Source organism: Schistocerca piceifrons, chromosome 3 (genome assembly GCF_021461385.2).
Source record: "Schistocerca piceifrons isolate TAMUIC-IGC-003096 chromosome 3, iqSchPice1.1, whole genome shotgun sequence".
Lineage (NCBI taxonomy): Eukaryota > Metazoa > Arthropoda > Insecta > Orthoptera > Acrididae > Schistocerca > Schistocerca piceifrons.
Genome location: NC_060140.1, coordinates 777,919,454 through 777,937,407, shown reverse-complemented (window position 1 = coordinate 777,937,407; position 17,954 = coordinate 777,919,454). Strand labels below are relative to the sequence as shown.

Below are 17,954 nucleotides of genomic sequence, written 5' to 3'. Positions count from 1 at the left end.
TGTGTCTTTAGCACAAACATAAGCATTACTGAATATGCAAACTCGTGAAAAAGCCAAATATAACTGTCCATGCGAAAAAAAAGTTCTGGTCAAATCAATCCCGCCCTTTGAAGCGTCTGACCTCGTGCTTTGTTAATAGTCATAGCGAAGCATACTTTTATTGGGAATTGTTTTCTTGTCATTTGGAAAGGAATGATTGGTTCAGAAGGTGTGATGTTAATGCATGATATGAGAACATTTTTATCGGAGTCAATTAATTTAGCAGTGATGATGAACTCGACTAAGTGAGTTACTGCTAATCCTGCACCACTAATTAGTCCCTGATCAGCGACAGGATTTCTTACTGCTGTTAAAGCTTTAAAAGTAACTGATGAGGTTCAGTTTAAAGAGTTCAAGAATTTCTTGGGGTACAATTAGATGCTGTTTATTTCCTTAAATTGGATAGAATCAGAACAGAGGTAAATCTTTGCCTTTCCTGGCAACGAATTGGAAATGACATATTCATTAATTGTTGTACAGTCGTCATTTTCTTGGACATGCAACGCAGTTGAATAGAATACGAAAGATTTTGTTCGTTGTTTCTTTGGCGCTGAATGTTGTTTGTTGTTGTTGTGGTCTTCAGTCCTGAGACTGGTTTGATGCAGCTCTCCATGCTACTCTATCCTGTGCAAGCTTTTTCATCTCCCAGTACCTACTGCAACCTACATCCTTCTGAATCTGCTTAGTGTATTCATCTCTTGGTCTCCCTCTACGATTTTTACCCTCCACGCTGCCCTCCAATACTAAATTGGTGATCCCTTGATGCCTCAGAACATGTCCTACCAACCGATCCCTTCTTCTGGTCAAGTTGTGCCACAAACTTCTCTTCTCCCCAATCCTATTCAATACTTCCTCATTAGTTATGTGATCTACCCATCTAATCTTCAGCATTCTTCTGTAGCACCACATTTCGAAAGCTTCTATTCTCTTCTTGTTTAAACTATTTATTGTCCATGTTTCACTTCCATACATGGCTACACTCCATTCCATTCAACTGCTCTTCCAAGTCCTTTGCTGTCTCTGATAGAATTACAATGTCATCGGCGAACCTCAAAGTTTTTATTTCTTCTCCATGAATTTTAATACCTACTCCTAATTTTTCTTTTGTTTCCTTTACTGCTTGCTCAATATACAGATTGAACAACATCGGGGAGAGGCTACAACCCTGTCTTACTCCCTTCCCAACCACTGCTTCCCTTTCATGTCCCTCGACTCTTATAACTGCCATCTGGTTTCTGTACAAATTGTAAATAGCCTTTCGCTCCCTGTATTTTACCCCTGCCACCTTTAGAATTTGAAAGAGAGTATTCCAATCAACATTGTCAAAAGCTTTCTCTAAGTCTACAAATGCTAGAAACGTAGGTTTGCCTTTCCTTAATCTTTCTTCTTAGATAAGTCGTAAGGTCAGTATTGCCTCACGTGTTCCAGTGTTTCTACGGAATCCAAACTGATCTTCCCCGAGGTTGGCTTCTACTAGTTTTTCCATTCGTCTGTAAAGAATTCGTGTTAGTATTTTGCAGCTGTGACTTATTAAACTGATAGTTCGGTAATTTTCACATCTGTCAACACCTGCTTTCTTTGGGATTGGAATTATTATATTCTTCTTGAAGTCTGAGGGTATTTCGCCTGTTTCATACATCTTGCTCACCAGATGGTAGAGTTTTGTCAGGACTGGCTCTCCCACGGCCGTCAGTAGTTCCAATGGAATATTGTCTACTCCGGGGGCCTTGTTTCGACTCAGGTCTTTCAGTGCTCTGTCAAACTCTTCACGCAGTATCATATCTCCCATTTCATCTTCATCTACATCCTCTTCCATTTCCATAATATTGTCCTCAAGTACATCGCCCTTGTATAGACCCTCTATATACTCCTTCCACCTTTCTGCTTTCCCTTCTTTGCTTAGAACTGGGTTTCCATCTAAGCTCTTGATATTCATACAAGTCGTTCTCTTATCTCCAAAGGTCTCTTTAATTTTCCTGTAGGCGGTATCTATCTTACCCCTAGTGAGATAGGCCTCTACATCCTTACATTTGTCCTCTAGCCATCCCTGCTTAGCCATTTTGCATTTCCTGTCGATCTCATTTTTGAGACGTTTGTATTCCTTTTTGCCTGTTTCACTTACTGCATTTTTATATTTTCTCCTTTCATCAATTAAATTCAGTATTTCTTCTGTTACCCAAGGATTTCTACTAGCCCTCGTCTTTTTACCTGCTTGATCCTCTGCTGCCTTCACTACTTCATCCCTCAAAGCTACCCATTCTTCTTGTACTGTATTTATTTCCCCCATTCCTGTCAATTGCTCCCTTATGCTCTCCCTGAATCTCTGTACAACCTCTGGTTCTTTTAGTTTATCCAGGTCCCATCTCCTTAAATTCCCACCTTTTTGCAGTTTCTTCAGTTTTAATCAACAGTTCGTAACCAATAGATTGTGGTCAGAGTCCACATCTGCCCCTGGAAATGTCTTACAATTTAAAATCTGGTTCCTAAATCTCTGTCTTACCATTATATAATCTATCTGATACCTTTTAGTATCTCCAGGGTTCTTCCATGTATAAAACCTTCTTTCATGATTCTTAAACCAAGTGTTAGTTATGATTATGTTGTGCTCTGTGCAAAATTCTACAAGGCGGCTTCCTCTTTCATTTCTGTCCCCTAATCCATATTCACCTACTATGTTTCCTTCTCTCCCTTTTCCTACACTCGAATTCCAGTCACCCATGACTATTAAATTTTCGTCTCCCTTCACAATCTGAATAATTTCTTTTATTTCATCATACATTTCTTCAATTTCTTCGTCATCTGCAGAGCTAGTTGGCATATAAACTTGTACTACTGTAGTAGGTGTGGGCTTCGTATCTATCTTGGCCTCAATAATGCGTTCACTATGCTGTTTGTAGTAGCTTACCCGCATTCCTATTTTCCTATTCATTATTAAACCTACTCCTGCATTACCCCTATTTGATTTTGTGTTTATAACCCTGTAGTCACCTGACCAGAAGTCTTGTTCCTCCTGCCACCGAACTTCACTAATTCCCACTATATCTAACTTCAACCTATCCATTTCCCTTTTTAAATTTTCTAACCTACCTGCCCGATTAAGGGATCTGACATTCCACGCTCCGATCCGTAGAACGCCGGTTTTCTTTCTCCTGATGACGACATCCTCTTGAGTAGTCCCCGCCCGGAGATCCGAATGGGGGACTATTTTACCTCCGGAATATTTTACCCAAGAGGACGCCATCATCATGTAATCATACAGTAAAGCTGCATGCCCTCGGGAAAAATTACGGCTGTAGTTTCCCCTTGCTTTCAGCCGTTCGCAGTACCAGCACAGCAAGGCCGTTTTGGCTAGTGTTACAAGGCCAGATCAGTCAATCATCCAGACTGTTGCCCTTGCAACTACTGAAAAGGCTGCTGCCCCTCTTCAGGAACCACACGTTTGTCTGGCCTCTCAACAGATACCCCTCCGTTGTGGTTGCACCTACGGTACGGCTATCTGTATCGCTGAGGCACGCAAGCCTCCCCACCAACGGCAAGGTCCATGGTTCATGGGGGGGGGGGGGGGGGCTGAATATGGTGGTAATAAAACTATCGTCATTGCAATAACAATAGTTGGTTCAAATGGCTCTGAGCACTATGGGACTTAACTTCTGAGGTCGTCAGCCCCCTAGAACGTAGAACTACTTAAACCTAACTAACCTAAGGACATCACACACACCCATGCCCCAGGCATGATTCGAAACTGTGACCGTAGCGGTCGCGCAGTTCCAGACTGTAGCGCCTATAACCGCTCGGCCAACCCGGACGGCTGCAATAACAATGTTCAGGAATTTTGAACGCTTCAGTGAAGTAATCTGTTTGATTTTCTAAGTCACCGTTACCCAATTTGCCGTGATACTTTAAATTAACTTATGAGTTTTAATGTGAGAACATAGGAGTGATTCTTTAACTTTAGTTTCAAAAATGGCTGTTCTATTGCCATGTCTAACGACGGGTAGTACTTGATGGAAATCTCCACCAAACATAATTATTTTACCTCTATAACGGAGATTATTATTCATGATATCCCTTAAACGTTAATCGAAAACGCTTAGCGCGTCTTTGCAATCGCTGAAATCTCGTCCCAAATGATGAGATCAGTTGCCGAGAAGTTATGCATCCTTGGTGTCAGCGCAAATCGGTGAGACGGATGTGCTCAAGTTGGGTACAGGTAGTTCGAAAATCGTATGTGAGTACGTCCTCCTGTTAGGATACTGACATCAAACGCCTGTCCAAGAAACTGTTACAGCAAATTCGCTTTCATCCCGTAAAATGTGACACTAAGTTTTGTAGACAAATGTTTTACCGCTGCAAACCCTGTAAAGTAATGATGAATTATAAGTTCAATAAACTAAGTTATAAAAGTAGACTGTACTTTCCTGTAACGGTGAATATTGATGTAATTTAGTTTATTCACGCAGCAGACGATGCTTGCTTAAAGACAGCAAACAACTCCAACCGCTGTTGTGCGTAATAGAAAAATTAGGGACCTCGTTCCTCGAACGATACCACACTAATATTGCCACAGCAGTCAGTGAACAACACGACGGCAAATTATCCAGTCTACCTATGTTCAAGTTCCATCTGATCCCAATCTTACAAGGCGCACCATCGTAGCTCATCCAACAAATGATGGCTCAGTGTCACTGGGCCAAGTTACGTCGAAGTACTGAGCTAACTGCCACTTTTCTGCCATACTTTGGTCTGATAGTATACATATAGATAATGTAACAATCTTAGAGGGGATGTACAAGGTGTCTTGAGGAACAATCTGAGGCCGGCCGTGGTGGCCGAGCGGTTCTAGGCGCTTCAGTCCGGAACCGCGCGACTGCTACGGTCGCAGGTTCGAATCCTGCTTCGGGCGTGGATGTGTGTGATGTCCTTAGGTTAGTTAGGTTTAAGTAGTTCTAAGTTCTAGGGGACTGATGACCTCAGATTTTAAATCCCATAATGCTCAGAGCCATTTGAACCATTTGAACAATCTGAGGGTAGAGACTCGTTCCTGGTAACATCCAACGAAGATACAGAGCGGCGAAGTAAAAGGAGTCAAACGCCCCACCCTGGGCTACCCCTTCAGCAGGAAACGTGAGCTGTAACGTCGACGCTACTGCCGTCACCGCGCTTAGCGCACGATATAGTATTGTTGTGACAGGCGTGGACCGTGGACGCTTCGGACGGCACCAAACGCCCTCAGTACTGTCATCTCCGCTGCGACGAGTTCGTAAGCGTCAACACTCACGTTTGTTGCCAAAGGGTTGGCCTAACGGAAGGCTTTTTTGTCAAATGGTTCAAATGGCTCTGAGCACTATGGGACTTAACATCTGTGGTCATCAGTCCCCTAGAACTTAGAACTACTTAAACCAACCTAATTTAAGGACATCGCACACATCCATGCCAGAGGCAGGATTAGAACCCTCTACCGTAGCAGTCGCGTGGATCCGGAGTGAAGCACCTAGAACCGCTCGGCCACCGCGGCCTACTCTGGTCAAATGTTTGAGCAGATCAAAAACAAGAGTCGCTAGAAATTACACGCTGGATTTTTGCACGAATTTTCATGGGTAGAAGAAAAGTGGGAAATGGACAAATGGGCTTTCAAATTGACCAGTGTGAGGTCTAGTTTTGCAAGAAAACAAAAAAAAAATATTTAATTGCTTGGAAGTAATCATGGATCCGCCCGGATAGTGGTGCGTTTAAAGTGCTGATTCCCTCACGGGAAGGTGCGCCGGCTGGAGATCAAATCCGCCTGGCAGATTAACGAAGAGTGTGTGTGTGTGTGTGTGTGTGTGTGTGCGCGTGTGTGTCGCCCAGCCTGGACGAGGCTTTTAGGCTGTTAGGCTGTTTCCCACATTCCACTAGGTGAATACCGGGCTGGTAGCCATGTCCCGCATCAATTACGGCATTCGCAAACATTTAGAAACTTTCGCCCACTTTCACAATAACAATACTGCACGTAGACAACTGGGATACACATATTCCGTCCTGGTGAGAGGTACCGTGAGCCAGGGGCGGGGGGGGGGGGGGGGGTGGCAGACATTTGGCCACCCCTTAAACTGACTATGCCGAATCCGTTTGACAATAGTGCCGACCATGCACCGATGCGGAACAAAGGCACAGGGAAAAGCAGACGAAGAAGAAGTAGAAAGTAATCAGAGCGATTAAGAAAAACTTAGTGATTTGAGGTATTTTTGAAATATTTCACGGACAGCTGCTGCTAGTGGTAAAGTGTCAAAAAATATCACATTACAACATAAAATTAAACTTGTCTGCTTTCTCTTGATCTACATACTCTTAAGTAATAATAAACTAATAAACACCGGCTGATACATAATTCATGCTTTCTGAACGAAGCTGAGGTCAGATATTTTTGAAATGATTTGTCTAAAAGTGAGACATAAAAGATATAGAGAAACATTCGACGAGCCTTTGGATGATGCTTGTAATCATCTACATCATTTGTGCTGACGATTGAGAATTTAAAGTTCAGTGCTTGACTTGAAATATTAGAACTTTAAAGATTACTGGGGCACATTTGGCTGATGCAGTTTCACTCAGTGGTCTCCTTGCGTCACTAACGCATGAGCATCTCAGCTCCTGTACATGATTTTGAGCATCATTCAAATCTACTGCATTTCTTACGTTTAGACAAACCGTTTCACAAAATATTTGACCGTTTTTGTTTCTTCAAACTTTTCTTTTCATATCCCAGTGACTTCGCCGCTATGTAGTGTCGATCGATGGCGTTTCTGAACGTAGGTTCCTGCCCTCAATTCGTTCCTCAGGACACTGATTACAGTCCGTCGAAGTTTTTCAATATATTTCTATATTACCCTGCACATCCATGCGGACTGAAGAGACCCACGGTATAAAGGGTGATCAGAAATAGCCTGAAAGGCTTGTAAGGGTGTTGCAGGTTAGCTTGTGCTGAGAAATAACTGTTAAGAAAGAAATTCGATACGTTGCGCCGTTTCCGAGTCAATTAGCATTGAGATTAGCCAATTACGGCGCTACGTGCGCGAATTCAAGCGGCCCTCCGGAAGCAATGAGTAGTGTCAGTTATTCTTATAGCGTACACTGCTCGGCTACCCTGCATTGGGGCAGTTTTGGGGATCACTATTAAGATGACAATTATCTTTAGTGAGTGTAATAATATATTTTCTGACAATATTTAGCAGTGAGAAATGATCGTTTGTCAAGCAAACAAAATTATCGCTATGAAGCCTGTGTTATCTGCATTGCTGTTACGGAATAAAAGTCAGCGATACAATGGTGACATCAGTGTATGAAGTTTAACATTTCTCAGAGTCATAGTTAGCGCTTTTATTCGACAGATAACCTTAAAACAACATAGAGGGGAGACTGGGGCAAGTTGAGGACAGGGGTAAGATGGCTTATCACCTAGTCTACGTTCATACTTACAGATAGCAGCACCATACGGGTGGTACTAACGCAAGGGCGAGTCACTAAAACCTCACACAGTGAAAGCGCTGTCGCCAGTTCAATCTGCGAAGATAACTGCCGTACGTATTCCTTGGTGTATTATGATTCTTAAGACATTCAGCATAAGCTCTCGTGGAATATCTGGTAAGATATTTAGTTATTATTTATTAAAGGAGGCGAAACAGACAATAAGTGTCACATAGCCCGTATTTATTTATGTCTTATCCTTGTTAACCCTATTCCAAAGATCACACACTTTTTAAGAGAGTCGACTGGGGCTAGTCGACTCGGGCAAGTTGACGACTTACTGTTAGTCACCTACTGAGCACTACTTATTTCAGAGCAGCTACAATCGTTAATGCAGTTAATGGATTTAAAAAATGAGAGACAGAACCTTATTATCCTGTTGTGTTTAATGAGCATTATTTTGCTGCGGCGAAAATCACCGATCGTGGATTTTTTACAGACCAAACCGAAACTGAAGTGCTCTAGCCCAGGCCACAGAACCTACAGGCTAACACACAGAATCTCCTAATTACTCTCCTACTGAAGACGGAGCAGATAATAATGAGGAACCGGGTCAGCAATTTCTGCTCCCATTAAGACACGATGTTTCTGAAGTTTTTCCATTTTAAACTATTGCAAAAAGAAAGGTCATTTGTGAACAAACGGAAAAGTCAGAGTACGCAAAGTACCTCACTCACATATAACTCCGTTTAATTAATTAATATTCTATCTCAAACATCATAAGAATAAAAAAGTGTTCAAAGTTTATCACTATTGTCAGCGCGGCCCCTGGTCGAAATAATTTTGGCTCCTTCAACAGATTTGAAAATTGGCATAATAATTGTCATGGTATTAAAGCAAATATTTATACAACCAGATACAACACAATAAGAAATCAATTTCTTAATATGTTTAAAGAAAGCCAAAGTATCTCCATAAATAAACTTAATAAAAATCGATAACAGTTAACATCGTCAATTTGGCCCGTCTCCTCCATGTTTAAACGAAATTTGAGTGCCAGAAAGGTACAAGATGGAATTTGGAAATTTTGCACTTACCGATGTAAATAATGGCAAACTTGCTCCTTTCGTGATCGGGTGCCCATCTGCAGATTAATGTCTGTACGGCTGGTACTATACCACCCTAAAAAAAGGTAAAGGGGTATTTAGTTAGTCGATCAGAATTATGTAAATTGAATGGTATATGATCTGTGAACTAGTAGTTCCAACTTGAAACTATGTAAAGGTATGTTGCTCATATTATTTTCTTCACGTTTGCTTCTTCTCAGTCTTAATACAATATTCTATTGGACACCACTTGTTATGATGCTGTAACAAAGACCTAAGCATTCCTGCCAGTTATTCATCATAGACCTCTCCAATGATGCTACATGACTGTCATCGGTAAATCATACGCTATGTGATCAAAAGGATCCGGACACCTGGCTCAAAATGACTTACAAGTTCTTGGCGCCCTCCATCGGTAATGCTGGAATTCAGTGTGGCGTTAGCACACCCTTAGCCTCGATGACAGCTTCCACTCTCGCAGGCATACGTCCAATCATTCTTCAGGGATTGCTGCGCTGGGGAGAGGTATCAATGTCGGTCGGTGAGGCCTGGCACGAAGTCAGCGTTCCAAAACATCCCAAAGGCGTGCTATAGGATTCAGGTAAGGACTCTGTGCAGGCCAGTCCATTACAGGGATGTTATTGTCGTGTAATCACTCCGTCACAGGCCGTGCATTATGAACAGGTGTTCGAACGTGTTGAAGGATTCAATCGCCATCCCCGAATTGCTCTTCAACAATGAGAAGCAAGAAGATGCTTAAAATATCAATGTAGGCCTGTGCTGTATAGTGCCACGCAAAACAACAAAGGGTGCAAGCCCCTTCCATGAATAACGCAACCACACCATAGCACCACCGCCTCGGAATTTTACTGTTGGCACTACACACGTTGGCAGATGACGTCCACCGGGCATTCGCCATACCCACACCCTGTCATCGGATCTCCACATTGTGTACCGTGATTCGTCATCCCACACACCGTTTTTCCACTGTTCAATAGTCCAATGTTTACGCTCCTTGCACCAAGCGAGGCGTCGTTTGGCATTTACCGGTGTGATGTGTGGCTTATGAGCAGCTGCCCGACCACGAAATCCAAGTTTTCTCACCTCCCACCTAACTGTCATAGTACTTGAAGTGGATCCTGATGCAGTTTGGAATTCCTGTGTGATGGTCTGGATAGATGCCTGCCTATTACACATTACGACCCTCTTCAACTGTCAGCAGTCTCTGTCAGTCAACAGACAAGGTCGGTCTGTAGGCTTTTGTGCTGTACGTGTCCCTTCACGTTTCCACTTCACTATCACATAGGGAACAGTGGACCTATGGATGTTTAACAGTATAGAAAGCTCGCCTACGGACTCATCACACAAGTGACACGTAATCACCTGACCACGTTCGAAGTCCGTGAGTTTCGCGGAGCGCCCCATTCTGTTCTCTCACGGTGTCTAATGACTACTGAGGTCGCTGATATTGAGTACCTGGCAGTAGGTGGCAGCACAATGGACTTAATATGAAAAACGTATTTTTTTTTTGGGGGGGGGGGGGGGGGTGTCCGGATACTTTTGATTACATAGTGCATGTCGCCAATTGCATTATTGCGTGCAACCACGACACAGGTTCGTTCCCCGCACTTTTCAGGAATTCTGCACAAGTTTCCACAATTCCAACGCCAGATCAGAGTTTAATTACAAATACGGCAGAGATCGCTCTTCTGAGTATCTTAAGTAACAGGGATGTGAGACAAGCATTGATGATATAAAACGTATCTTCACTTGTTTACTTTAGAGATACAATATTAAAAACATCACTAGTTAACACAGTCTAGTTACATAGCATCGAAAAAATAAAATTTTCCGCCAGCTGGGCAGAGCTCCTTTCTAGTTACGCGCAATTTTCGCCTTCTTTACAGTTCAAATCATTTTTCCCCAAATATGTCCGTGGAGGCTTACCTTACTTATATCTAAACTAAGTTCCGCAGGAATTTGTTCCTATTTTCCATTACAGAAGCATAATTCTTTCGAAATTTTGTACGCTGCGGTACTCAGAGGCCAATTTTCTGGAGTTTCTCTCATCCATGGAACTGGGATCCCCTTTCTTCATTCTTCAGCCGAGTTTCTTCAACTCAGATGACGTCTGTGACTTAGAAGAATCTTTTTCGTTGTGAGCACTTGTAACGGTACTTTGACTACCGCGCCTCCGCCAGAGCAAAGATGGGATTTACGATCGCACATGCAGAAGAGCGCTGCGCCAGCGACAGATTTTCGTAAGTAATTTTGTTCTTCTTTTACTTTTGCGTAGGTGCTTGTTTTAACAACTAGTTCATTACTCTCTTGTTATCTTGTGTTCATACGTTTAAGACGTGTATTTTTGGGCGCTGATGTTAGAGAATGATTTTAAGTGGAAATTAAAACTATATTATGAAACGAACACACGGCGTCTTCGAGTTATTTCAGTAGTGATTCGCAATGGTTATCGCCAAATTTATAAATTAATCCAGACAGTAAGAACTTCAAGAAATTTTCATCAGACGGAGAATAAGAGGTCCAGCGAACAATGAAAAAAGGACATCCCACAAGAAAATCAAGAAGTATTCCAGATGCAGCCACGAAGACTATATTATAATAGATACTACGTTTCTGTCAGATTTATAAGGTAAATTTCAACTTATTTCTGATGCTATTTCCTTACAATCGCTTTTTGAAGTGTTGCCGATCCAGTCTGCCATTCACGGTCAAATTACAGCACTATCTTAATCGGTAATACGAAGTCCGCCTTATCCGTAACTTATTCCATCAAAATTCAAACCCCAATCAGATTTTCTATTTTGTATTTTCACGGCAGAATCCCGAGGAAATGGAACACTACACACTCCAAGTACACTGGGTTGCATGCAGTGCTGTATCCCGTTCCTATCCCAAGATGAAGAATAACTGGGCCAATGGGGTAGCACTATCCAGGTACGAAAAATTCTCCAGAACCACTGTTCAAAAGAAAGATATGGTTCAAATGGCTCTGAGCACCTTGGGAATTAACTTCTGAGGTCATCAGTCCCCTAGAACTTAGAACTAATTAAACCTAACTAACCTAAGGACATCACACACATCCATGCCCGAGGCAGGATTCGAACCTGCCACCGTAGCGGTCGCGCGATTCCAGACTGTAGCGCCTAGAACCGCTCGGCAACACCGGCCGGCCCAAAACCACTGTTCTGCTCAGAACTAAATACAGTCCTCCAGTGACCCCTGGAAAATTCCGGCGTCCACTGAAGACAAACGTTGTTGGCCTCAAGGAGTCTCCCTTCCCTGGCTCAGTATCCGCATTTGCTGCTCAATCAGCGTCAATTGCCTCGTGTATCACATGCAAGCTATTAATTACCGCCTCTCAATAAAAGTGGATCGCAGAGTCCCCTCGTCCTCCGTTTCATATTCTGCACCTAGAGCAACGTTTACATTAACCTCAACAAAATCGCACACTACAGGAAAGTACCCAAGTACTACAAAACATGGGAATTGCTTGACCTAATATTATAAGTCACGCACTTCCAGAAATATAACAAAGATTTATCGACTCCATGCCATGTAGAACCGCTGTTGTACTGCGTTTCAGAGGTACACCAACGTGCTATTTAGTACATGGTCATATTGGTTGACCCATCAGTGTATTTGGAGGGTGTGCTGGGGAAGTTCGAGACATAAGCATACTCAGGACAGAATAGGATATTTGACGTTTAACAATTTCTGTAAAATAAAGGAGCACAAGAAAACACTTCTTAGAGATATAAAAATCACCTTGTAATATACCCTACGGCACTTTACTTGAAAATTACTTAAAACTTTATGTTAAGTAACTTTTTACGTTTTTCCAAAGAAACTCTTCCATTACTCTCGTTTCCCCCACCCACGGGGTAGGGTGGAATAAAGCAAATTTTTGTGAAATTTTTGCATTAATCTTGTAATAATTAGGAATATATCTTAAAACCAAGACCTAAAGTTGTTTAATGAACGATTCATGCTAAGAAATATGGAATCATAAAAAGTTAACAATAAGAAAAAAATTTAATGTCATTCTTAAATATACAATTAATTTTTAATGATTGTAGAGCTACACTAAGCTGATGATACGCAGAAAGAATAGTAATACCACACAGATACGGTAGCGCACACTTTTATTCATAAGGCCGTACATGCGAGATACAACTGTACATACAGAAGCTATTAAGAAATCTACGTCTAAGTCTTCATCTACATGGCTACTCTGCAAATCACATTTAATGACTGGCAGAGCGTTCATCGAATAATTCTCTGTTATTCCACTCCCGAAAAGGCGCGGAAAAAATGCAACACCTGTATCTTCCGGTGCCAGGTCTGATCTCACTTATGTTATTACGACGATTGTTTCTCCATATGTGTAAACAAAATACGAGTATATTCGCATTCGGAGAAGAAAGTTGGTGATTGCAATTCTGTGAGAAGATCCCGCTGCAACGAAAAACGACTTTGCTTTAATGATTTCCGCCCCAGATCCCGTATCATGTCTATGACACTCTCTTCCATATTTTTTCGATAATACAGAACGTTCTCGCCTTCTTTGAACTTTCTCGATGTACTCCGTTAGTCCTATCTGATAAGGATCCCACATCACGTAGCAGTACTCCAAAAGAGGACGCACAAGGTCCCGCGCCCGGGTTCCCGGGTTCGATTCCCGGCGGGGTGAGGGATTTTCTCTGCCTCGTGATGACTGGGTGTTGTGTGATGTCCTTAGGTTAGTTAGGTTTAAGTAGTTCTAAGTTCTAGGGGACTGATGACCATAGATGTTAAGTCCCATAGTGCTCACAGCCATTTGAACCGTTTTGAACGGACAAGGGCAGTGTACGCAGTCTCCTTAGTAGATCTGTCGCATCTTCTAAGTGTTCTGCCAATAAAACACAGTCTTTGGTTCGCTTTGCCAGCAAAATTTTCAGTGTTCTTTCCAATTTAAGTTGTTCACAACTGTAATTCCTATGTATTTAGTTTAATTTACGACCTTTACATTTGAGTGATTTAACGTGTAACCGAAGTTTAACGGATTCCTTTTAGCACTCATGTGGATAACTTCACACTTTGCATTCCATAGGGTCATATGCTAATTTTCGCACCATATAGAGACCTTATCTAAATCGTTTTGCAGTTGGTTTTAGTCTTGTCATGACTTTACTAGACATAAACGATAACATAATCTGCAAAAACCTAAGATGGCTACTCAGATTGTCTCCTAAATCGTTTATATATAAACAACAGAGGGCTTGTAACAGTACCTTCGGGAACACCAGTAATCATTTCTGATTTACTCGATGCCTTTCTGTCAGTTACTACAAACTGTGACCTCTGCCAGAAAATCACGAATCCAGTTGCATAACTGAAACGATATTCCACAAGCAAACAATTTCTTTACAAGCCGATTGTGGGGTACGGTGTCAAAAGCCTTCTCGAAATCTAGAGATAGGGAATCAGTTTTAACTCATTTGTCGGCAGCACTCAGCACTTCGTGTCAGTAAAGAGGTAGTTATGGTTCACAAGAACGATGTTTTCTAAGTCCGTACTGACTATGGGTTAATAGACCGTTCTCTTCGAGGTAATCCACAATATTCAAACACAATATATGTTCCAAAATCTTGCTGCATATCGACGTTAATGAGATGGCCCTGTAATTTAGTGGATTATTCCTATTGCCTTTCTTGAATATCGGTGTGACCTGTGCAACTTTCCAGTCTTTGGGTACGTATCTTCCGTCGCGCGAGCGGTTCTATATGATTGTTCAGTATGCAACACTTGCATCAGCATATTCTGAAAGAACCTGACTGGTAATCAGACTGGACCTTCGAGTTGCTTTTATTAAGTGAATGAAGTTGCTGTTCTTGAATAGAATTCTGGTATATGTACTTCGTCTTCTTTGGCGAAGCAATTTCGGAAGGCTGTGTTTAGTAACTCTGCTTTAGCGGCACTGTCATCGATAGATTTACTACTGCTAACGCGCAGAGAAGGCATTGATTGTGTCTTGCCGCTAGCATACTTTACATGCGACCAGATTCTCTTTGGATTTTCGGCAGGTTTGGAGACAATGTTTCGTTGTGGAAACTGTGATAAGCATTTCGCTAAATTCCGAGCTTCTGTGAAACATCACCAATCTTGGGGATTTTAAGTTCGTTTAAATTTACCTTTTTTTTCGTTGTTTCTGCAACAGTGTTCTGACTTGTTTTATGTACCATGAGGGATCAGCTCCATCGTTTGTTAATTTATTTGGTGTAAATCTCTCAATTGCTTTCGATACTATTTCTTTGAATTGAAGCCTTATCTGGTGTACTCTTACATTGTTAACTTGGAAGGAGTGGAGACTCTCTCAGAAAGACGTCAAGCGATTCTTTATCCGCTTTTTTTGAATAGATACATTTTTCGTTTATTTTTGGTGGATTTGAGAGTTACGGTGTTCAGTTTTGCTACGACAGCCCTGTGTTCACTAATCCCTGTACCCGTTTTTATGCTCGTTATCTGCTCATGATTATTTGTTGCTAAGAGGTCAAGTGTGTTGTCGCAACCGATTACTATTCGAGTGGGATGATGTTTTACATGTACCTCCGGATTTAAGCATATATAACGGATATCGAGGGTAAATTTGAAGTCGCCACCAACTATAATTGTATGAGTCGATTATGTGTTTGAAATTAGATTCAAGTTTTCTTTGAACCATTCAGCAATTGCATCATGACTTGGGTACTCGGTATTATTTTGTTCCTGTGCCGGTGACCTCTAATCATACTAACTGACAGCAAATATCTACTTCAATTTCGCTACAAGATAAACTACTTCTAACAGCAACAAACACGCCATCGCCAACTGTACTTAGCCTATCCCTTCTGAACACCTTTAGGTGCTTTGCAAAAACTTTGGTTAAACTTACCTCCGGTTTTAGCCACCTTTCAGTGCCTATAATGATTCGAGCGGCAGTGCTTTCTATTAGCGCTTGGAGCTCTGATACTTTCCTAAAACACCTGCGACAATTTACAACTGCTATACCGATGGTTCCTAGATCTACGTTGTTCCTGTGCTCGACCTGCACCGTTTGAGACTGAAGCCCTTTCTGTGTTTCCCCGAGGCCTTATAACCTAAAAAAGACTGCTCAGTCCATGCCACACAACCCCCGCTACCCGTGTAGCCGCCTCCTATGTGTAATGGACTCCTGACGTACTTAGCGGAACTTGAAAGCCCACCACCCTATGGCGCAACTGACTGTCAATGATCACGGACGTGGTCTCCGTCAATCTCCAGCGATTATTCTTTGTAGTTGCGGAGTTCCCATATGCTTAATACCGAGTTACTGCTACTTTACTGAATCCCATCGCTCATCTGTCAGATTTTTTTTTCCTTCGCTTACGAACAGACAATAGGACGCTTGCTAATAAATCCTATCACCCAGTCTGCCCAGCTAAATAAGTTTCTTTGTCAAATCTGTTAGTCATTTCATTCTGTGACTGACAGGCCAATGATCTGAAAGTGAGCTGTTTCATCGTTGGGCTAAGAAATCTATTCTACTTTGCCGTCAGATACGCTACCATCTCTTTTGTTCTGCACTGAATACAATTTTACATTTCCCATCTGACCTATCAACTCTGTAGTTGAAAGTTTTCTTAGCTTTACGAACGTTTCTGGTTAACAACTTTTGTGGAGCATAATAACTGACGGATTTGAAGGTATTATGTAACTAACGCATACCGAATGACATGCACTTCAAGATTACCTGTCATTTAAAGGTGCACAGTTAAGAATTAGGGGCTTATCTTGCGTTTAAATTCAGCAAAAGTTATAAAAACAGAACAGTAAAAGTGAATGACAAACGTTCACTTAGAAGTCACACTCCGAGTCAAAGTCGGAAAGAAGCAAGTTAGCGTCTCTTTGCCGCTGTCCGCGCTCAGTCGCTGCCGCGACCTGGCGGCCGTTATTCGAACTATTTGCTGGGGTCGGTGTCGTGTGGCCAAATAGTTCTTTCTGTTCCTGCCATGTGCAGCAGAATTGTGCGTGCGACTTGCGATCGTTTTTGCGCTTCTAGAGACTGAAATTGCAATCAAAGCTTGAATGCATGCCCATTTTCTTCCCTGATTATATCCACAGCTCCAAGCCAAACACCAGTCCTCAAAAAACTTTAACAGCAACATTAATCTTTTTCAGTAATATAGTGGAAACGTCTGAACGTCTAAAATCTATGCTATGCTCAGGAGAGCAATTAAGTAAGCAAATTGCAAAATGGAAGCAAATTCGAAATAAGAGGAAAGCCAAACAGGCAGAACGGTCACAATGGTAACGTTCTTGGAGAAAGGAAGAAGAATAAAAAGGAAGGAAGAATAAGGAAGATATGAGGTCTGTTCAAAAAATTCCGGAATTTTGTCCACAAAATTTTTCTACGCTTACCGTTTACTTATTGTGCATGGTCTCTGAAATACTCTCCTGCACAACTGATGAACTGCTCCTAACACCGTTTCCACTTCCGGAAGCCAGTCTTGGTACGCCTCTTGCTGGACCGCTCGAAGTGGCATTAGCGAATTCTCTTTTATTTCGTCTGTGTTTGCAAAATTTTTGTCTCTTCAACGGGGCTTTCTACTCCGGAAATAAAAAAAAGTCCCCAGGATCAGGTTTGGATAGTACAGAGGATGAAGCAGCACAGTGATTCCGTTTTTCTGTGCAATAGTGACTCACCAACAGGGATGAATGCGCGGGTGCGTTATCGTGATGCAAGAGTCACGAATTGTCTCGCCACATTTCAGGCCTTTCCCCCCTCAAATTTTCTCGCAGGCGTCGCAACACGTCCCGATAATGCCGTAGATTAACAGTTTGCACCTGTGGCAAGAAATTCAGTATGAACTAATCTTTCAAAGTCAAAGAAAACTATCAGCATCGTTTTGACATGCGACTTTTCCTTAAGAACTTTTGTTTGGTCTTGGAGAACCTTTCCCGGCCCATTGTGAAGACTGAAGCTTGGTCTCAACATCATAGATGCAGACCCACGTCTCATTACCATAATGATTCTCGTAAGGAACATCTCGTTCTCATTTACGAGATTCAAAAGCTCTTCACAGATGGCGAGGCGAAGGTCTTTCTAGTGTTGACTCATGAGCCGCGGGATGAACTTGGAGGCGACACGATGCACTCCAAGACGCAGCGTCAGGGTATCATGACATGGTCCAACTAAAACGTTACAGTTTTCTCCAATCTCTCGGACAATCAGTTTCGATTGTGACGCTCAGTTTCGCTGACTTTTCTGAGATGAGCGACATCAGTAGACATCAAAGGGCGTCCTGAGCGAGGGTCATCTTTAACTTCCGTCCGGCCATTTTTAAACCG

General features: G+C 42.1%; 1 protein-coding gene across 2 annotated transcripts in view; it reads right to left on the bottom strand.

Moving 5' to 3' along the window:
- The window catches only part of LOC124789642 (sialin-like), a 135,249-nt gene that overhangs the window by 59,597 nt on the left and 57,698 nt on the right, over window positions 1–17,954 (bottom strand). For both annotated transcript variants that reach the window (XM_047257072.1, XM_047257073.1), the window contains exon 4: window positions 8,580–8,664. In XM_047257072.1, coding sequence (XP_047113028.1) covers window positions 8,580–8,664 — 85 coding nt within the window. The remainder of the gene's footprint in view (window positions 1–8,579; window positions 8,665–17,954) is intronic.